General features: G+C 40.1%; 1 protein-coding gene across 4 annotated transcripts in view; it reads right to left on the bottom strand.

Annotated features, from left to right (window-relative positions):
* The window catches only part of LOC106858495 (SAM and SH3 domain-containing protein 1), a 523779-nt gene extending 501518 nt beyond the window's left edge, over positions 1-22261 (bottom strand). Inside the window, exons 1-2 of one of the 4 annotated variants that reach the window (XM_088161586.1) lie at positions 21924-21937; positions 21031-21487 (exon numbers count right to left, since the gene is read on the bottom strand). In XM_088161586.1, the coding sequence (XP_088017712.1) occupies positions 21031-21486 (456 nt within the window). In that variant the 5' untranslated portion in view covers position 21487; positions 21924-21937. Of the gene's footprint in view, positions 1-21030 lie in introns of all 4 variants that reach the window. The other 3 variants (XM_088161582.1, XM_088161583.1, XM_088161585.1) reach the window with 3 other exon arrangements.
* Positions 22262-23545: the final 1284 nt, after the last annotated feature.

The following is a 23545-nucleotide window of genomic DNA, read 5'->3' on the forward strand; positions in this document are numbered from 1 at the left end:
CTAACTCTAAAGAACAATGAAGACCTAGCTAATTATGCTAATTAATTAAGCTAATTAGGCAGCTTCAGCTAATGTATGTAAATGCAGCTGTTTCAGAATATTTCATTTTAAAAAGGCTAACATAATTCAGCATGACTTAAGGCAAACAGACACTTTTATAGTAAGTGTAAGCAAACAGCTGTAGTGGGTTGTTTTGCACAGCAAACTATTGCTGTCATACTCCCACAGAGAGAAATGCTCAGGGGACTCAACATTACCTAACAATTTGAAAAGATTAAGCTCAGCTCCAGGACAGTGAAAGTGTAACTTGTACATCTACCTAACATCTGTGCCTTGCTGTCCAGAAAATTTTCAGCAGAATATCACAATCAACACCAAAGTCTGAACTGTGCTAATGCTGTTATCATCTAGTTAGCTTCAACCCAAAACAATCTCATTTTGCCTTTGTGTAGGCAGAGGTCATGATTGTAAAAAAAGTCATAGGTCTATTTTACCTTTTTAGACCATAAATGCCTTATTCAAGCTTCAAAAGCTAAACCACCAAAATAGAATTAGCAGGATATAATACACTTTTTATATAATATTCCACTCCAAAAGGTATTGAATATGTAAAAATATTTCAGGGTTAAATATATATTAACAGGTTTTTGATTTCACTAACGCAAAGATTAGCTACAGATTACAACTTCCCCATGAAGGTCAAAGGCCTCAAATGTAATTTCTATTGCTAGGCTGACCTTCAAGTGATGGGTTCATCTGAAATCTGGCTTACCGAAATGTAAAATGGACACTCACATTTGCAAAGTATACATCCTTCTCATATTGTTGCATATAAAACATTAAGACCATATAAAAAATACTATCATTACTTGGTGGATAAACATAAGGCTAGAGAAAATAAGTGTTAAAAGAAACAGCCAAATTGAAACTCTGACCTACATTCACTTTGGGTAACTAGCAGGGTAAAAGCAGTCCGTAAAATTAAAACTAGAGACCCTACATTTTGGGAGAAAAAAGGTACTGAGATGTTTACAAGAAACAATTTAATGTGACAACTGACAATTATGATTAAATAAAACTGAGAGCTGCAGTGTACATACTAGCAGCCTATTCAATTTTTGCTTGCTGTTTATCTTATTTCCTTTTCATTAAGGAAATGCCTCTCTTCCTTACATGGAACTGTAGTGACATTTGACAAAGTAATTAAGAGAAGGATGATCATGATCAGCTGCCTTTGCCCTGTTACCAAACACAGTCAATATACAGTTCATGACTCCAGCAGATGTTCATGCTTTACAGACTTATTGGAAACTTAAGATCTTAGTTTTTCTGTCCTTCCTGTATTACATGGAAAAGAGTCTAAACAGAGAAACCACTGAATTACTAGCAGCAAGTATTAACCCATCCAACACCATCTACTATACATATCAACAAAAAATAAACTGCCCAACAGTTTTATTTCCACAAATACAGAGCTATTATGAAACAGGCAAGTTTGAACTCTCTTGACAAATGGCAGAAAAGCTTGTTTAAGCAAAGGACTCTGTCAGGGTCATTGGCTACCCATCCATCATTCACTACCCCTCCCACTTAATACTTGGCTAAAATAATCCTGCTCACAAAACATGAATCTACAGTGCAGAGGACAGAGAGTCACACAGCATAATGAAGCCGAGTCAAACTCTGACTGTAAAGAGGCATTTGTGAATTCCCCCATCACTTATGTCCTTGTCTCTGCCTCTACTCTCATCTCCATATGCCACCCACATGACCATGGACTTGCTCACATCACAGGATTTATCCAAATCAAAGCTAATCTTTCTCAAAGGATACAAAGAGGAGTGGTGTGTTTGTGTGTCTGTGCTCAGATAAGACGAAGGTAACAGATATTTAGAATTAACTGCCTAATTAAAAGGTTGGGTTTGGTGTTTTGTTTCTTTGTTTAAATACAACCAGTTTATACTGTTTATAAAATGAGGGCCTTATGCTAATACAGACTACTTCAGCTAATGCAGTGAAAGTACAGTAGTTAAAATCTTATTTGGTAAAAGGCATCTCTAGTCATGCAAGAATGCAATCTCACTGAGCAGCTATGAGTATGAGGTTACAGGATAAATGGCTCCTAGGCAAACTCCTCCTCATCCTGACAATTTCTGGGCTTCAAACACTGGAGTTTTGGCTACACCCTAGACACCCATCTGGGCTTCAAAAATATATCAGAGATCAGCTGCAAAAACTGGGGACAGATATCAGCTAGGGATTCTCAGATCCTCCAGTGAAGAAGCTGAAAAGGAGAAATGAACAGATGAGGCTTTATAGATCAGAGAAATTCTGCAGGGAGCCTGGGCCAAGTCTCATTAGAAATCAGAAGTTCACTCAAAATGGCATAATATAAGTGGAACACTTCAGATGCTTAATTTTAAACAAAAAATATCCAACCATCTCTAGACAAAATAGACTATGGTGAAAAAATATTTTTCAGGTGCAATTATGGTCGGCATTTCTCCTGCTTTATTTTACAAGTACTTAAGGAAAGAATCAAGATAAAATATTGCTATTTTCAAGTTCCAATGCAACCTCTCTCACACTATCATAACCACTAAAACCGTGCCAGGCTAGAAAGAATCTGCCAGAGAGTGTAAAACCCAAAGAAACCTGTACTGAGGTGATCTCTGTTGCATTTCAAAACCCATTTTCTGATGAACAATATTAATATGGAAAATTTCTAAAGAATTCGTAATAATATTTTACATCACTGGTACGAATACAATTGTTAATGCAACACAGTGACTGTAACCTTAAGTAGGAATTCCACATAAAATACAAGCAAAAATAAAATACTACATTTATTCTTGTGGTCAAAAATAATAAAGGACCTGCATGGGAGCATGTAGAAAAAAAAACCACAGTCATTCAAATGTTCAGAAATACCTCTAGTTTTGAGTTTTTCATTCACTATTTCTGACTAACAGGTATACAATCAGTAACTATAGCAGTTTTACATTTTACATCGTGACTTGACTGCTAATGTACCTGATGACTATCTTATCTTAGTTAAAATCCATGTTTAATAAGAACAGAAAAGTGCTCTCTATGCTAATGCTCAACAGTGGTCTCAAGAAACATATTATTAAAACAGCTTCAATTCAGAGTTCCCAAAGTCCAACTCAGAATCATAAAATCACTGAATGACTTAGGTTAGAAAGGATCTTAAAGACCATCTTGTTCCAGCTCCACTAACGTGGACACCTTTCTAAACCAGGTTGCTCAGAGATCCCCATCTAACCTGCATGGAAACACTACCCAGGATTAGCAATCTACCACTCTGGGCAATGTGCCGTAGTGCCTCACCACCCTCACAATGAAGAATTTATTCCTTATATCTCAATTTAACCTACCCCTTTTAGTTCATCATGTCACTTCACTACATGCTCTTGTAAATAGTCTCTCTCCATTTTTCTTGTAGGGTCCATTCAAATAATACCACTTAAGTGTCATTGTCTGCTCTTCTTGAGTTTTGATGCACGAAGGTACAAAAAAAATATACAGAAAAATGAGAAAATGGACAGAAAGAGGAAATGTGAGAAAAACTCCTCTATATATTTATTCTAATCAAAAAGCATTCTAAAATAATTGGCAAGCAAAACAGATCTTTCTTCTTTCAGTATGATTTTAAGTGCTAAGAACTTCATTATATTAGCTACCTTTCCAATAACCCATATATACCCAGATATGCTTTGGAGTATGATGGGAAGGGGTGAAGAAAAGGATTTATATTACATGCCAAGCAGAAAGGAGGCTAGCAGCTAACCTAAAATTCTTAGTCCATAATAAAAACAAAGAGGAAAAAACCCATTTGTATATGTATCCAACTCTGGCTGTTGCAGTCCATCTAAGTCATTTTAGCTGTAGTTAATTTCCAGCAACAAAAGGAGATAAAGGGCTACATGTGTAATCTTGAATATACAAGATTATAACTAATATAAAGTCTTCTTAAAATTTACTGTTATCATCTATTAAAGAATAACTAATTTTACAGCTTTCTAATGTGTAGCTCTTAAGCTCTAAATCACTGACCATAACTAATAAACAGTGTAATAGCGAGAGTATCTGAAGTAAAACCACAGACTGCAATTTTGTTGATTGTAAATCATCATAATTTTAATGCAAAAGCAACAGCAAATCTCTGTAATTACTGGGTGCATTTTGAATCACTTTTATGATTACTACTCTATACCCATTAAAAATCCAAAACACTGAATTGCACAGGGTATAAAACTGGAATTATGATATACTACAAACTATAATTGAAATCCATAAATTTCCTTACCAGTGCTCAAAATTATTTTGCCGCCAAGAACTGCAGCCCTGCAAAATTCACTTTACAAACATTTACTTTTTTTAAGAAAGAAGGGCAGGGGTAGTAGTAGTTGCTTTGAAACATATAAATAAAAAATTTAAATCGTCAAGGATCAGATTTGGCACCCCTGCTTGTTTATGTAATACATGTGGACACCAAACTCAATTAAAAAAAAATTCTAAGTGCTATGTAAAAACTGAAAAGGTCTGCAGCGGTTTAAAGCAGTTTGGACCTGTAATTAAAAACTTCAAGACAACTTGTAACACCTGGGATAACTTACCAGCTACCTACAGCACTGTACAAGAATATTCCGCAAAATTTTAAAACACTGTATATCATTTTAAAAAGAGAAAACAAAACCAAACCAAATCCAGAAAACAAACAAACAAACAAAAAAAAGAAAATACCTACAAATTACTTGAGCAATCTACCGCATTCCCTCGGTAATAAAAAGAAAATTGGCTTCTAGAAATGTATGCTTTTTTTAGGAGAGGTGGAAAGGAAATCAGGAAAATTAAATGCCTTGTAACAGGAAAAGACTTTAATGTTTCTAGAGATATGGAAGTGTATGCTAGCTAGACATTTCCTAAAATATCAGATTAAAAATTCTGAAACAAACCCACATTAAAACTTAGATGGGTTTAGCAGTAAAGAGATATCAGAATATTTGTGGATGCAGTCTATTTGAACAAGGAGAGACCAGAAGAGCTTTCCTTGTTTCAGCTATCAGAACAAAGGCATTGAAGAGATACACCTGCTCTTATTGTGCTGTGAGTCTGGGCTATCCCTCAAATGGGGACTGCTGTTGCAATTCATGTCTTCATGCAAGGAGATACACCCACGTTGGAGACTATGCACAGGGTGCTGTGTCAGAGTTGTTCTTTTTACACAATAATCTACATAAACTTTAAAAGGCCATCATTATTTTTATTTTTTAAAATATGAAAACCAAATACACAATAAATGTAGGCTGAAAATTAGAATAGAGCTTCTATTTAAAAGAAAAAATTGAAAAACACTTTCAAGGATCTTGCAGTGCTTCTCTTAGGATGACTGATAGGAATAAACCAGTTGCTAAGTCCAAAAGATTCCTCCACATCTACATACTGATGCCATTGTCTGCTTCAACTGGACACTAAATAATACACTATTACTATTACACTATAATACACTAAAGTGTATTTTAGGGTGCAATAAAAATTGCTTTTTGTTCTGGTGAGTGTTTTCCTAAATTAATGACACTGCCAAAACCAAAACCAGACAATTTGCAGAGCCTTCCTGCAGAATCTCCAGGGACAGAATTTGAAGAGAACACGGTAAAAACTGCACCTTGCTCTTTCTTTACCTTTCCTCTCCTTACCCTTTCTTTCCCTTCCCTCCCCACCCACCCCTACATCCCCCAACCTCAACACAGTAATCTCTATTCGATCTGATAATACATTCTATTCTATAACATTCCAATACGAGCCACAGTCATGGTTGAAAACGTAGTCTTTAATCTACAAGTCCCTTTACACAGATTTCTAACTTCCTCTAAGTGATTTCCTAATTTCCCCAAAGCTCCAGGCTAGGAGCAACGGCAAAATGTTTCCCTTAAAAGCAATATATTGAACTGTTTGTTTTCGGGAATTGTGCAGTGAAAGTGGGTAACAACAGTGTTATTTGAGAATGTTTTTTGCTATTGAAAAATAAACTGTTGAAAACACCAGACTTCACATAAGTAGATCAATGTGTGGTTCAGCAATTAAGCATAAAAAAAATCTCCAGTATGCTGCAGCTTACCCCCTTTCTCATTAAGATCAGCATTTGTGAATCAAAACATATTCAATCCATTAGGATGATAATGCAGATAACATTCAAAGACACTGCATGGCTCCCACTGCATTAACCAGAAGATCTGCTGATTATGCAAGTAGGGAATAAGATATACAGCACTACATACTGAAACCATGAGACTTTTTCTCATTTATCCCTTCCATTGCTAAGCCTTGAGGAAACAAGAGTGACATTTTTTACTTTTTTTTTTTTCTCCTGCCTGTGCATTTGAACTGTCCAGGGCTTTTCCATGAACTTGATGCCTTCCCACAGCACATCCCTTCCCCTGGTTAAATTACTGTGCAATGTTCCATGATACTGTGCATACACCCTTTGCAGACTCTGCTTTTACACAAGCACATTCCTATAGCATCTACAGGTAAATCCTGCTCAGGCACAAAATGCTTAAAGTGGAGAACAAAGTTACCCTCAGTTCCCTCTACCCACCAGAAAACTAGCAGGAGCTGAAACACAGAGGACACACAGGTGTCTCTGAGACATTGTCACCCACGTAGGGGTCAACAGCTGTGCAGAAGTGCTCACCTATGAGTCTGGGTTTATGGTCACAACATGGGGGGAAGTTGAGACTGCATGCAAGGAGATGGGCTTCTGCTCAGCAAGAAAACATGCTACCCTCACCCAAAATTGGTGATCTAAGTGACCAAGAACAGTGACTTTTTGGCAAAGGAAGATAACGGACAGTTGAAACAAACGTTCATTGTTGGAACAAGATTTTTATACTGTACAGGGAATATTTATTGATCTTCCCACATAAAGATGCTTCTGTTTCATTAATCAAAAAGTGACAAGATGTTTGAAAGTCAACATAGACTTATCTAGAATTGATTATGTCAAACCAACCTAATTTCTTTGTATACCAGACAACAAGTTGCCACCAAAAAAAGGAAATAAGCAGATGCCAAAAATCTTAACTTCATTACATCTTTTGATGCTGTTTCCTAAGACATTTGGATTAGTCAACTAGAGAAGCACAGTATAAATCAAAATAATAAATGAATACAAAATATGAGGAAAAAAGCATTTTTACAAACAAAAACTTGAAGAGGGATCAAGACAAGTTTTGCAGGCGGCTGTCCTCATTACAGCAATCACTGGTTTGAGTAGAGAAAAAAAATTATTTTTTATATCAGTAGGCCGCATTCAACTGGATGGAGCATTAGTGTACAGAACAACAGGCTTAGACTTGCAAATAGTCTTACACTGGAGGGAGAGCCTGGTAAATACAGGAATGTTATTCAGGGACAACAGCAAAAAAAGCACAACTGACTACAAAGCATTGCAAAATAAATGGCTGGCTCTGCTACCCAAGGTCTCAGGGCCACTTGTGACTCAAAGGCATGAATCCGCATTATCACAACCAAAGGATGACAGCCATATGGGGGCAAACAAACCAAATTATCTACTGCAAAGGGTTATGCCCAACACCAGCAAGGCCCCAATGGAATTCAACAACGAACAAGGGAGGAGACCAACTTCAAAGAACAAGAATTGGCCTAGCAAATACAGCCTAAAAGGAGGATTAATGAACCATCTTTATTACTTAAGCAGACACCTGTAGGTAGAACTTAGTGACATCCTTGGGCAGCTAAAGCAACAAAATGGCTGGAAGACAAATTATTGCCTTGCCTTCAACTCAGCAACTCCTGGTATAATGGTTTAAACTCCTGAGGACAAGACAAAAACCTTTATTCTCTATGACCATGGCAGACGTGGCAAGGAGTAACAAGCTAAACCTGTTGCATGGAAGATTTAGGAAAAGGTTCTAACAGCAAAGACAGCTTAGTGCTGTCAAACGATTAATAGCCAAGATTAAGATCACCAGTAATGTGGTCTTTGTAAAGTTATACAACTGCTTGCCAATCACCAGTTTCAAAGTCCAGCTTACAACTGAGAAAAAAATACTTACCAATATGTCACCTCTACTCAAAGGTATTGGACAAGTATTTCAGTCACAAAAACTACCAAAGGGTTAGTGCTATCAATTCGCCAAACAGCAGAAAGACATTTAACTCCCTGTGTGGATCTGATGTCACATAAACAGAATTATTTTTACAACTCAGGCAGCATCCACTTGGTCAAATCTTAGATACATTGAAAGGAAACACATGGAAAATGGCTGAACCATTTTCACTCCTTTTTCTGGTATTTAGAAATACACATTTCCATATAGCACTAGCACTTATTTGTACAGGGGAAAAAAGAAGCTTAAATAAAACTGCAAGAAACAGTCTTCAGCTGCAAGCTGTCTAAACAACATCCAGAGCTGTGATTTAAACATGAACCTCTGAAAAAAAAAAAATGCTTTTCTTTTCCAATTTTTTCCTCTATTTAAAAGACACTGACAGTATTTGGAAAGCCAGGGTTTAAGTATTCTTTATACATAGTTTTGGGGATATAGAAAGAAAACATCCTTAGGGTGTTATTAGCATCCCCTTTCAGCTCTTTTTTTTCCAGGTTGATGGTCTACATGAGCACAAGCAATGGGCTAACAAGGCTAAAAAATGTGTGCATTTATCAGAAAAGGGAGCAGAAAGCATAGATTCTGAAGAAAAAGCAAGTGAGCACATGGGCAGACAGCCAACAGCTCCTTTGAACACGACTTCAAATTAAAAAAGAACAGGAAATTAGTTGCAACGTCTGTAAAATTTCTACCTTTAGGATTGACCAGACACAAAAGTAAACCAATCCACCTATCTCCAAACAAATCCCAAAGTCAAAGTCAGAGTGATCTGGTCCTTGGGGTATACATTCTAAAACAGCATGATACAAACTCACAGTGCAAAAAACTTTTTTTTCCTCAGTCTGGCTTTCTGGCAATTTCTTTACTATAGCTAATAACTCTTTTTCCAAGTTTTGCTCCTCCCAGACAGTTTAAGTCTAGTAAGGCACCAATAATTAAAATATAGGATTACTCTTCTTAAATAGGTTAAAAATCTTTTTGAAGGCGATATATGGCATCAGTAGGTAATTAATTCACTTCTTAACTTCTTAATATTTTTTATGTACCAAAAAAAAAAAAAAAAAAAAAAAAAAAAAAAAAATCTCATTATTACTGACTACATTTTCTCTTCCCTAACTTCCAGATGAAAAATGGAAAACCATCCAGAATTTCATCAGACTCTTTGACAGGCTATAACTTATAAGCCTCCAAACTGGAAAAAGGGGTGAGTGGGCAGAGGGGGAGGGGGGGTGTTGGGTGAGAGGAAAAAAAAGAGAAAGAAGCAAATTAGAAAAAAAAAAATATTACAAAAGAGGTACAGATTTATTTAAGAGTATTTGGCTGACATTAAGTGGGAGGGGAAAGGGAACCAAAAATCTCAGCAGCTCATTCCAAGGAGAGAGGATTTTACCAGCTTGTGAAAATAGCAGCTAATAAAAATATATTTTAAAAACCATTTAAATCTAGGCAAGATTTCAACCAGAAACTGTAAGGGTTACATTTTACTTAGTACTTTGAAAGCATAGTTGTAGCTCCTTGGCAAAATCCTCAGTCCATTCCCAACAAAATCAATAGCAAAATTTCCACCGATTCACATGATGGGAGTAATGGCCACAGCCTAAAAACCTGACACAATCTACTGTAAATATGCTTTTAAATTGAAAACTCTACTATAGAAAAGATAACTGATAACACGTAAACTGCAGAAGCCTCCTCTTCTGTCAAAGAGCTATTTACACAGCAACATACAATTACATATTTGTAGATCTCACCTTCAAGCAGCTAATGAGCAGACCACAAGAAGGTATAGCAAGACAAAGATTTGATTCTGTAGTCTGTTCAAGTTTTAATAAGGCTTTTAAGTATTCATACATGCCCCTAAACCCATGTAATATTAGTCATAAATATTTTTCTGTTAGCTTATTATTGTCTATGAGATAAACATAACCACCAATAGATAATTGCTAATCAGGTAACTATCTGAAAAAGCCTAGTGAATTTTTTTTTTTTTTTTGGTAAATTAAACACTTCGCAAGACAACCACCCAAGAGCAAAGTTCTGAGAGGGGCTGTATAAAGTAGCAAGGTGCTAGTGATAATGCCCAAGTACTTCTAAAAGTAATTTTGAAGATGCCAACTCTAAAAATTTAGAGAAGAATTTAGGCACCATGATTTGAAGGCAAACCAATGCAACCAATGCTAGCACTTAGCTAGAAATAACACATCTTGAAAACTTCCAATTAGACATCTACAAACTGTAAACTACCAAGCACATGAAGCATATATTCATACTGCACAAACTATCAGGTAAAACAACAAAAAAGGAAGACTTTAAAGTTAGAATGTGCTAAGTAAAAGCACCACATTGTTTTTGTCTAGTTGTATGACAAATTCAAATTAAGAGAAAGACATTTTTCCATGGTAAACATGACAAGAGCTACAAGGAGAAGAAAAATAAGCCCTTGAAATTCTTTCATTACCTTCACCTTGAATTTAATTCATATTCATTTTAAGTACAAAACTGGTACTTACTATTGGGAAGATAATACTAATTTCCTTGTCCCTGTAGGAAGAAATATGCTCAGCACAAAGGAATTTCTGCCTTATTTTCCAAAATGGAATCAATAATATTAACTATTACATCAATTTCAGCCACCAAGAGATCAGCAAAACAAGTTCTATAAAAACCTAGACAAAACCATACTTCTTCCAAACTCATGACACACATATAGAACAAGGATATACTGCAACAGCTTATTTCCTGATAGACATCATAGGAATTGACTTAATGAATCCAGTAGTTGCATAAGCAGTTCTTTTTAATACACATAACTTAAGACTATAAACTTTTAAGTGTGTTTCCAGCTCTGTGATTCTATTCCTTAGGGGAATACCTCAATCCTTCACAACTTTTTATAGAGGTGAATTAATACCCACTACTGAAGACTCAGAGGAAAGCCACCCAATTTCATAAGTAACGCAATGGTTTATAAAGAGCACAACACTCAAACTAGTACGTACTTGCTGTAATGTCAGTATTAGACAACCTCCACAAAAGACTCAGACCACCTCTTATTATGATAAACTCTGGTTTCACTGACATGAATAAATCTTACCTATGACAAGAGTCACTGTAGGTAAAACTCCTCTGAAAAAAACAATATTCCCACATGACTTAAGGGTATACAGTGCTACTCATATTTATAGAGGTAAACGAGCACTGAGGCCACCAGCCTGGGAGCACTCAGGAGCAAGCCTGGCTCAGCTGATTTCCATTGCTGCCTGATAGCAAATAAGCTCCCTTCCTTTCACTTGCTAGTACATGCATGCCTTTCTATCAAAGAGAACAAGAAAATTTTCCCGGGGAGCTACTGCATCAGGACTCAAAGCACTACTGAAAAGAGAATTTTTCAACACTGCTTCAAACTTGGAGATTTTAGACCACAAGCCAAAGAAATAGTGAAGAATTTTGCTTTAACCTTTGCTAGGGATACAAATATTAGTTCTTGAAGAGATAAAAAATGAGTGACTGGGGGGTTTGTTTGGTGTTTTTTTGTCATTACTGGCAGTGACACATGCACATTTTATTACTTCTAATCTAATTGGCTCTGTGAAGTATGTCCCTACTGTGTGTAATTTTTAGAGCTGGACAGAAACCAGCTAGTGGTATTCTTGTCAAACTTCCTCTTGCTCCATCCTACTCCACAAACTACAGAGCATTATTTTTAACACTGTGCAAATACTAAGAGCATGTGAAAATGCTCTCTCTGAAACACCCTCTTGTCAAAATCTTATTTAGAAGTTATCATAGGAAAGTCCAATAAGTTTTCTTCACATGAAAACTGCAGGTTAAATCAAGATTACTCGTTTTAGTCCCGTTTCCTTATTTTCTGTTTTCTCCTCTTTTAAGCGTTAATACCTTAAAAGGAAAAAAATCTTCTTGGTTTGCAATTTCAATTTCCACCATTAGTTTCTACAGGTTAGTGTTTTAAAATGAGATTCCCTTCTGACGTTTGGTATGATGTGAGAAAGAATGCAGACTCAGGCTGAAATGGCCATTTGCCCTTATATTTAAATTGAAGTTTCTAGCTTAGAAACTAGCTAATGAAGACCTATGATAGTCTTGATGATTCTTCATTCTGGTGCTTTTCATTCCCTAACTGCAGAAAAACCTCTGCTAAACTAATAGCTGGATATTTAGGGAGAAACCTTAACTACGAGGTAAACAAAAGGTCAGTCATGCATTTGTACAAAAATTCTTAATACAATACAATACAAGCAATTATAAGTAGAAAAGGTTAAATGAAATCCCAAGAAAAACAAAAAACAACTGGACAAGAATTCAGAGATGCTGCAATTAGAAGCAATTATTACGATCATATTATTAGAACTAGAAAATTATGCAAAAAGAAAAGCCTTTCACAATTTTGCATTGAAGGCATTTTTCATTGAGGTTACAACTTATTTTTTTAAGAATACATTGAGTCCTGCTTCAAAAATACCAAATTAGTCGCATACAGCAGTTCAAAAGCTGTTATACATCCTCCTTTTCCTAGATCAATCTCCTTTCTGCCACAAAACTAGGGCTCGAGGGACTTGGGATGACTGCTGCTTGTGGCAGTTTTAAGATTGAAATTTTTAACATCAAAGTTTATAACTTTCATTTTATGAGAACAATGTGGGTTCAGCCACCTGTGTAAGTCAGTGGGAAGGCAGCTGGGGACACTGAGCACAATGGGCAGAGAAGTGATTGCCCCACTCTCCTGAGTGGGAGAGAAAGTTTCTCTCCTCATTAGAACATAAAAGAGGAGAGAGAAGGATGCAAACAGCAGCCTGAGACACAGGGCAGCAGGAGAGGGAGATGGAATGAAACTCATACAGAATGTAGATTAGGAGAAAAAATGTTAGGGAAACCAAAGGCAAAAGTTGTATATTCTTGCGTGGGAAAGAGATTGCTTTTAGGGAAAAAGATAGTGTATCATGAGGCAGACTTTGAGGAGATGATTCAGGAGAAGTCAGGGAATGGGTAGCTTTGGGGTACTCAGAAGGCTCTGGGACAGCAGGGCTGGGAAAAGTGGAGCCCAAAGGACAGGAGCTTGCTAGGGCAGAGGTACCACTTCCAGCAAACTTCTCTATCCACAAATGAAGGGCACTGATGCAAAAATGGCGCATACTCCTAGTTTTGTCAGGAGGTTGTTTTGTTTTTTCCTCTGTGGAATATTAACTTACTAAGTTTTTGGTTTATACTGGCTTTTGGCCTTCTTCACAGCATGAACAGCCTAGTTCCAGATCTCAGTCACGGAAGTTCTCAATGCCTTTTTCTCCTAATAAAAATATTTCCTTCTGTGCATGTGAAAGCATGGCCAAGTGGCCACTTAATTAACTCTGGGAAAAAAAACAGTACAAGCTTTCCTTAGCCCCTGACTGAAAGGCAAGGGTTTTTTCTCAGCCTTTTAGCTCTTTTCTCATTCATGTCTAATTTACTGTGTATTTTTTGAGGCACAGACATCAGAACCAGACTTAATTTCCCCAAAAGACTGACATCATATTCAGTGATAACACAACATGCCTGCATCAGGGTGTGTTTCCTCAAAACCAATGCAATTATTCTGGGAAAAACCCCAATGTGTAGAATTTGGGGTTTGTCCCTGCCTATAAAGTTTATTTGCCATATATTATTGCTATTTCTCCCTGATTTTAAGTTTCTGGGAGGACATCTGTAAACAACTATGTTAACTCCCACCAACAGACATCAGTGGAGATTTCAGAGAATATTTACCAAACATTTATTCTAGCATCGAGCTGTAAGATCTATGTTCAGAAGTCTGCCTCACTACTGTTTAAGCTGTTAGTGGTGATACTTTAAGCTCTGAAAAGTTCAGGTTTCTTTTTTTTCATGCTACTGTTGTATTTACTATTCTAAACTCATGTAATCCTGTTCTTGTCCACCACCACAATTACAGCCTCTAAGGTTATGCTTGTTAGCAGACTTAAATTTGAACACCTCATTCAAAAAGCAGCATCAAATGAAACCCCTGGCAAAACCCCCACTGACTTCACTGGGAATGAGACCAACTGGAAGAACAGGGCTCCCGCGAGAGGCATGAATCACTGTCATTCCCATCCTGCTGAGTTTGTGAGAATGAGGATGAGATACTATTTGAAGGCTCTTCTACTTGTGTTTCACGTGACATGCCACTTCTTTTTTGTTTTGCAAAATCATAAGAGAAGTTTTTTTACTATCTGCAAGTAACAAACTGAAGAGGCTCGATGAGTCACTGGAGACTGCTTTGGGCTGGCTTGGCTCACAGACTGCCAGTGTCACAGAAGGTTCACCCGATTCTCCCCTTCCTGCTGCACAGCCATTCCCAAAATAACGTGGCAGTGCTAAACATAGCCAGACGTGCTCTTTTAATAAAAGACGATTCCTGCAGGGTGCACGAGCCACCACATTTGTCAAGATAAGCACATCAATATGAGATGTCATATTAGCCTAGACAAAGAGATTGAACAGATAGCTTTGTCAAACACCAAGCAGAGGGGCTCATTCAAACTGACAAAGCAAGAAATTCAAACATTGAATCTACACTCTAGTATTAACACATTCCATCCTCTTCTGATGTAGAAGTGTCTCAAACCAGCAAGCAATATAATCATTTAAGTGATATAATAAATAATATCCTGTAAGTGATATAATAAATTTATTCCTAATCTACAATAATAGTATTCCTGTCAATTCAAACCCCTCTGCTGCACTTTTCAAAAACTCTGTAATGGCTGTTAGTATGTTTCAAGTTATGTATGGATCTATACACCTTAGTGGATAGGGAGCCTCTAGAATTACATTTGCACACAGGGTATAACTAACACAGAGAATTAACAAGCCTAACTAATTGCCATGCAGTCAGGCCACCAGTTATTCCTCAATCACTTTTCTGTTACTTACACGTAAGGAAGTTTACTCTTAATCCTAAGGCAACAGACAAAGACACTGCTGCCGTGGGTCCCAGTGCCTCATCTGTCTAAAATCTGTCATGACTTTAAACAAATTCTTAAATTACATGTCAGAAATCAGGGACACATCTGTCCTATATATTATGGAATATGTTAGATATTCATATTGGTCATAAGCAAAGCTACAAACATGGCTCACAAGATTACTTCTTTGGTGAGAAATTATCTTTTTTTTTGTATTCCACGTGAATAGTTGCGCGTATGGGCTTCATCATCCCACATATGGCAGAGACAGAAGCTCTGGGGGTGGGGTTATCAAACACAAATATTTTCCTTAAAATGCATTTACTTTTCAGAAAGACTTATGATCATCAAACTTACTTAGGACAGGTTATCAGTGTGTGAGTGAAACTGGTAGACAGACTTTTGTCACACTGCCGGTGATGTCCGTGTTGAGGTGCAGTACACAAAACCCCACAGGTGGGAAAAATCAGTTCAGCTTTGCACTATAGAGCTCTGACTGAATCAAGTCCTTTGGGGGAAGCAAAAAGCCCTCAAAGAACTACCAGAAGCTAGGCATTTCTGTTTTGCCAGGAACCTTTAAGTTTAGTCTTTCCTTCAAACTTAGAGCCTTGTGGAGGACATGGGAAAGATTCCACTTGCAGGGCAGCTGCTCAGTTGCACACAGCTCCTCAGCCAGCCCACACCATGATGAGAGCTCAAAAATTACTATTAACACAATAATGGAAAAGGGGCAAGAAAACTACTATCCTCTCCCAGGACTCCACCTGTAATGTACCCTAATGAGATCTTCTCTCCCCTCTAAATTGAAGAATAATGAAACTCATGAAAATTTGCATTCAACATTTCTAGAGGAGATTGAATACACTTTGAAATATTCAGGAACAATTCAAATGCAAATACAATATAGTACTGTATTGTTCATATTCTGCAATATTTTGCTTTAATGGGCTGATGGGAAGAAGATCTTTTCCAGTTTGTTTTTAGCGAGTTTAATAAACTGGGACTATGAAACAGCTGCCAAATATATGAGGCGCTATGTTTTCTTTAAAAGAAAACAGAGTTGTGAAGTCAAAGGCAAATTCAGTGGTATCTTATATAAAATACCTTTTCACTTCCTGAACATTGCCTGTAGCTTTGCTAATTTATTGCCATGAAAATATTGTTACTACTTAATGCACTAGTACTTCTGTCAATAGGCAGCTTTCCCCAAGGCATATTTGAGAACGCTCTGCTAATCAGAGTTGATGCAGTTATTCTAAAGCAGCCAGGTCTTTAGAAAAAGGTTCATGTTTAATTCCAGTATAGGTAAGTGTTGCCATTTCTTCAAAGCACAATATTTTTAATTTGCTGAATTCACTTCTGTAGATATCTAAAGTGCTGATTACATTATCCAGCCCCAGTTTGAACCAGTGTATTTCAAAGCAGTATTACTGGCATCTTTACCTCTTAACATTTAACTTATGTGAAATAGTTCTCATTTTTTACTGGCAAGGATTACACAAAGACGTAATCAGAACCACAAATCTGTGCTATATTATCAGCACATAACTTAAAAAGAATGTGTTTGGGTGTTTAAACAGATACTCACTTGGATCTGACATTTTACTTTTCTACATCTGCTTGAACTCTTGAGATTATGATCTCATGCATCTGAATTTTTAGTGTTTGTTTTCCAAGCATGCTGATAATCATGAAGAGCATAGTGAGTGACAATGAAGTCACGTACATGTACATATGTCACACTACAGTTTTATTCTCTCTAATAAATATTGAAATCTCCATGACTATAACTTTACTGAGGCTAAGCAAATCATCTTAATTGGTGTGGGAGATTAAACGCATGTATGTTTTTAATGTACTTGCAATTCTCTGCAGATGAAAAATTGAAAAAAGTTCTTCAAGAAACAGGTCAGGCCATTTATTTCAATTAGAAATAATAATGAAATTCCAGTAAACTATTAAATGTCACTTAATCTATATTCAAGAGAAGTAGAGTACTAACTTTCTCTTAGCATATTCCACAACAAGGTACCCTACTTGTCTTTATATTGACAAAATTGAATGCTCCTCTGCTTTCTCTTCCACAGTTACATTTAGTGATTTTACTCCTGCTCAAATGCAGCATGGACATTATCCATTTTGGAACAAGCCCACCAAAGAAAGAAATGTTTTTGTTTGAAGTTAATGGCTATACTTCTCAGATCCAACTGGTTCAGGTCAGTGCTGATTTTCCTTCATTCATCTACACTGTAATGCAGGGAGTCTGCTCATTTTGGTTTCCTGCTGCCATCAATTCATTCCCCAAAACTTCTACAGGGCAAAAGACTGTTAGAAGTTTTTGTACATTGGGCATAATTCACTTCCTAATTAACACAGAATTATAACCATCAAGGATAATTTTTTTCAGCAGCTAGATGTTTCAAGATGACAAGATGCTTTACTTGACCATGGGCTCTTGCCTGAAGGACATTAACTCATCACCTCCACAAGAAGTCTTAGACATGTGGGGCTCCTAAGACTACCAGCCAGAAATAGCAAGCTTGGTAAACAAACTAAATCATAAAGCTTTGAGTACTGTGGAGCATTACCAACATGAAACAAAATCTGACTCCTCAGTTACAGTTAAATTCCTTGTTTTACCTGAAATACACACAGGATGCAATAGAAGGAGGTGAGGCCCCATTCAAATTCTCCATGGAAATAATCAAGATGGCTTATGATAATTCTCTGTGTCTGAAGTCACCCACATACATGGCTTCAATTCCAAGTCTGCACGTCTTTTAAGGGATTTATATTAAGCTCTGCTAAGTAGCTGTTAGCCATTTCTGCTGACTGTAATCAAAGTTAAACTAAAATTTACCATAGCAATAGATTTGTATTCTGCTCACTCTGTTTTTCCACATTTCATCTGAAACTACAGGAAAAAGGAAAGACAGCAAAAGGATGCTTTTAACATCTCCACAGTCACATCCAATATTAATTTTTGATCTTTTGACACATTTACAGCTCAGCCAGCTAGCAAAAGGCTCTGAAGAAGCCGGAGGAGCAACACTTCCAGTTCTCAGGGATGTTTTAAGATAAAACACCAAATCTGGCTTGAGAACTTCATAACTGAATCCAAGAAATACTCTTCAGGAAAAGGAAATGCATATACATATGTACATGTACACACATATACACACCAGCAGGGTCCCCCTTTCATAGACACTAATTTTTATGCATAGATATTAAGAAGAAAACATGGCATTCTCCACGTAAGCCATGGAAGTGGAAGACTAGTATGCAGCTCAGCATAACCAGAAATGCAAATAGATATTGGATAGGTCTGTGGTCTAGTGCTCCAGAATGTCCACATGACAAGGATGAGTGGTAAATGTATACAAAAAACCATGACATAAACTTCAAGTTGATTCTTTAATCCTGTGTGCTGCAGAAAATACATTCAGTTTCTTTTGACATGCAGAAGCCTGTATGCAGTATACTCTATATTAAAACTCTAATGCTTAAATTATACCCATAATTTTCTACAGTTTGACTTTGTTGGGTTTTTTTAGATTTTGTTGGAGTTTTTAAAAAATATAATATGCTGTAATATGGCTCTTTACCGGATGCAAAAATACAGTATTTAATCTTTCTTGCTCTGAACAACATCCAATGAATAATGTCCAATGACGTGATCTTTTGCTATTCACTTTAAGCCATTCAGGAGATAGATTGCTATGGTGGGTGGCATTCATAAAAATGCATGTTGAGCAACACACACTCAAATCATGCCAGCTTTATGTTTTCTTACAACATGCTACAATGTGAAGCAATTCAAGCTGAGAAGAAAGTTTTTTCTGTTACTGTAAAAAAAATTATGTTATATGTACTTATTATCCAAAATAAACACATTGACACCACAGCCTGAAATAAAACTAGGAAAGTAAACTTTGTTTCTCTTTGTATTTCAAAATATTACATTTAGATTTAAAACAATTAAAGCTGAGTGATGCTTTCTGTCTAAGGCAAGCTTGTCCTGACAGTTAATCCACATTATTATCAGACCCATCAAATTAAAATAAAATGAGCTAAAGAAGAAATCAATGCCAAGGATTTGAATTGCCTTGATGTCATATGCTGGCATCTTACAAATTTTACAACTCTTGTGAAGAGTATCATAGAATCATTTAAGCTGGAAAAGACCTTTAAGACCACTGAGTCCATCAATGGATGCACTGCCAAGTCCACCTTAAACCATGTCCCAAAGTGCCACTTCCACACAACTTTAAAATACTACAGAGAGAAAGCAGAGGATCCACTTGGAAAGACTGAATAGGTAACTATGAACACACACAAAGTCAAAAAGAAGAAGTGAAACATAGCTGTGGAGATGGTAATGTGGTGCAGCTACACTGACAAGCCAGAACTTCCATGGAATTTCTTTTATATCAGACATGTAATGGTAATTTCAGTGAAATGATTTGTTACTGTAAATGGTGGGAGGAAAAAGAAATCTCCCCAAAATGATAAAGTAACTTTTGGAAGATGCTGTACTTAGACTATATTTTCATAAATGTTAAATTTAACATAACGTCTCTTACCATGTTATCAGCCAGAAGTTGAGGAAAAGGGAGCAAATAAATATCCCAAACCAGACAACTGTGCTGTACTTGAGAAGAAACTATGGGCCACTGTCACCGAGATACCAAAAAACTGGAATACTGGAATTTGCACTTTTATTATCTGCACCTTCACAATATTATCCAAGTTGAATTTTACCCATTATTCTCACACCCATATCCCTGACAGCAGATAATACATTGTCAATTTTAATTCCTCACATTTCTGTAAATCCAGACTTGCAGCCCTCCCCATCACCTTGCTTCCATACATTCATAAGCATTTCAGAGGGAAAAAGTGCCTACAAGTTCAAGGTCAACATCAACTGCTCAGTCTTTCTGAAAAATGAGACTTCAAATCATTGAAGAAAATATAGGCAACTTGGGTCATCAAACTACTCTGAAGCACTTCACTCTGAAACCTCCATGCATTATAATACCTTAGTTTCTTTCACAAATCATTTTCTTCTCTATGGTATTCATTTTATTCCATTGTTTTACTTATTCTGCCTATTACATTTTCAGCAGGAAACCTACCAACAACTTCAGACAAAACAATTTCGAACTTTCAAAACTGATGAATCTTACATTGTAATTTTTTCAAAAGATAAGAATTAGGTAAACATTGACGTTTCATTGGGCTGGAATGGACTCTTCTGAGATGTACCCTTTTCTGGTCACTCATCAGACTGTGCATCCTGAAGATTGACTGACCTGCACTGAATAGTTATGACATTCACCAGTCACTACCATCTTCCAGCAAATAAATCCGGAAACAGTTGGATTCAGCTGCTGGAGTTCTTCCTCCAGCCAGATGACTGCTTGCTTCAGGAGCCATTTCACCAACAGAAACTGACATTAAAACAGGACTACTAGCAAAAGATGAGAGAAGCCATTCCTCTTCAACACAATGGAAAAGTTCAGCAGAAAAGACGAACAAATGCCCAAATCATTAAGACCATTCTGTCAATTTCCACTTTCCCAACTCAAACTAAACTGGACTAAAAAAACCGGTTAATGAAAAAAAGGGAGGCGAAACCAAAACACAGAGCCATGCCATACCACCAATGCCCAAAGTGCTGGTGGATCTTACCTTTGTTGGCCCCACTATTCTTCACACCTTGCTGGTGCTCAGTCCCTACCATATTCTCCTCCAAAATGCCACTGGCACAGCTGGAGAAACTCAGCACCACTACATAGCAGGGGGGCGACCAGGCCTTGCTGAGCCCCGCATCTCCAGCCCAGCCACCCCGCTACTCCTCCGCACCCGACAGCCATGACTTCTCCTGGGGTGGCGGCCAGCGGGGACCCTCTTACCTTGTTGGAGTAGGGCGGCTTACTCAGGTTGATGCCGTCGCGGATGAGCTTGTCCCGGATCATGATCTTCAGCTTCAGCCTGGGGTACGCGACCAGCCCGCCGCCACCAGCCGCCCCCCGCCGCCCGCCGGGCCGGGCCCTGGGGGCCGCCCCCCGCCGGGGCTCCTCCGGGCCCCCCGCCCGGCGAGGGCAGCGCCCGGCGGGGCCGGGGGGCGGCGGCGGCGGCTCCAGGGTGAAGTAGAGCCCCGCCGCCCTCTCGTCCGCCTCCTTCAGCCGCCGCACGGCTTCGTGGATTCGGCGCCGGTGGTGGGGCACGGCCACGCCGATGGCATCCAGGTCCGGGTCGCCGATCTGCTTGCAGACCTCCAGGTCGTCGTAGCCATTATCGACGAAGGACTCCGCGTACTGGGGGAGCTGCAGGGTCTTCAGCCACTCGTAGACTATGTTGGTGCACATGCTGGCTCCAAAATAATAACGATTGCAACTTTCAGCACCGAAGCCAGCCTCCTCCTTTCCACTTTTCGCCAAAGGAAATAAAGCCACAAAAACTACGATGCAAGTAAGAGGTCTCAAAATCAAGGTCAAAAAAACACCCACCAGGAAAAGAAAAAAAAAAATTCCTTAAAGCAGATCAGTAGGGCACCGCAGGCACTGCTGAGCGAATCCCTCCTGCTTATTCCTCTTCTTGTACCAAGTACAGCAGCTTTCTGCCACCGGAGAAGGGAGGCTCGGACAAGAAAAAAGCAAAATATAAGGGTGCATCCCCTAAAATCCCAGGTCGCTGCTGCACAACATCCACCCACTTTCTCTGGAAGTAATTCGCAGTCGCTGTCTTTTTATTTTTTCTTTCTTCCTTTCAGTGTTAGTTTCTGTTCCTGCTGCTTCTGTCTCACCTTCCTGCGCTCTGTCGTATTATGTATGAATCTGTTTACTATAAGTAGCTGCTTTGGTACACGGTGGTGTCGGGGGAGAGCCGAGCGCAGGATCCCGCACCCTTCGCCCAGCGTGGGCAGGGGTGCCGGTGTGCAGTGCCCTCCTCTCCCGTGCCTCTCCCAGCAGCGGGCGCACACGGCGGCTTTTGCTTTCCTTTTAAACGGCTCTTTTCGGATTAGGGGGAAAACAGAGGGAAGAAAAAAAAAATCCCACTCACTTTTCCGAGTTACTTTCCCAGTTTCCCCTTCATCCCCGTAATGCTGGTTAAATGCGCTTCGCTGGCAGCGAGACCAGAAACTGCTCTCCAACCCCACTTGCTCCGCGCTGATGCCGGCGGTGCCCTCCTGCCCCAGCGGGGCACGCAGCCCTACGCCAGGCCCGCACAACTTTCCCCGCGTTCCCCTATCTTCGCTGGCGCTCCCGCCGCTGTCCGCAGCCGCCCTGGGGAGGAGGCGGCGGCGGCGGTGCCGTGCGGGCGGCCGGCGCTTCATGCATCCTCCGGCGGCGGCGGCGGCGGCGGATGAGCCGATCTGCGGCAGGTCACCGGCTCTGCCCCCGCCTTCCCTGGCTGCCGCCGGAGCTCTCCCTTCCCGGCCACCGGTACCCGGAGCGGTGCTCCCCGCCCGGGTCCTCCCTCTCCTCTATCCCGGAGACGCCTGATGCGCCGCCCGCAGATCTCCTCGGGCTCCTCCCGGTGCGGCTCTTCCCCGCTCCTCCTCCGCGCCCGCCACCCCGCTGCCCGCCCGCTGCCCCAGCTCTCCCCCAGGCCTCTCCAACTTTCCCTGCCGGCAGCCCGCGGTCTCTGCCGCCGGCCCAGCCCGACCCGCCGTGCAGCCGGCCCGAAGGGCACGACAGCCTGGCCGGGCAGCGGCTCGGGTCTGCCACCGCTCCGGAGGCTCTCTGCCGGGCTTGCCCGTCCCCGCTTGCCTCGCTGCAAGGGAACGCCGAGGGGGCACGGCTCGGGGAGCTGCCCCCCAGCGCCCTGGGGACAGCCGGACCGACGGCGGCACCGGCTGCCCCGCGGGGGCAGCGAGCCCTTGGCGGTGGAAGGGGGCCCCTCCGTGGGTCCGAGGGGCGCAGAGCGGCGCTGCCCCGGGAAGCGGCGCTGCCCCGGGAAGCGGCGCGGGCAGGCGGGAGGCGCCGGCCCCGCTCCCCCCGCGCCGCCGGGGCCGCCCGCGGCCGCTGAGGCGGCGTGCGCTGCCCACGAAGGCCGGGCTCGCAGCGCCCCCGCCGGGCCGCCGCGGGAAGCGCCGCCAGCCCAGCCCGGCCGGGCCCCGCCGTCGTCCTCGGCTCCCCTCGCTCACCCCCGCGGCCTGAGGCGGAGAACCCCTGCCATTAGGATTTTAAGCTGCTTGAACTTGTTTTCCTGCGAAGATCCCTCCTCATGCGGGCTGGGGGGAGCTGGGGGCAGGCGGTGGAGCACCCACCAGCCTCCCGCAGCACAGAGGTGCCTGAGGAGGGACACGCTCTTTTTCGTAATTTGGCTGGGGGTTTATTCCTTACGGGTTTCCTGGAGGACTTTTCTGAGTAGTTAGGCGCACATTTGTCCTCAGGCTTCGTGTAGCTCGCCACAGGATTGCGC

This window comes from Sturnus vulgaris, chromosome 3 (genome assembly GCF_052056855.1).
Source record: "Sturnus vulgaris isolate bStuVul1 chromosome 3, bStuVul1.hap1, whole genome shotgun sequence".
Taxonomy (NCBI): domain Eukaryota; kingdom Metazoa; phylum Chordata; class Aves; order Passeriformes; family Sturnidae; genus Sturnus; species Sturnus vulgaris.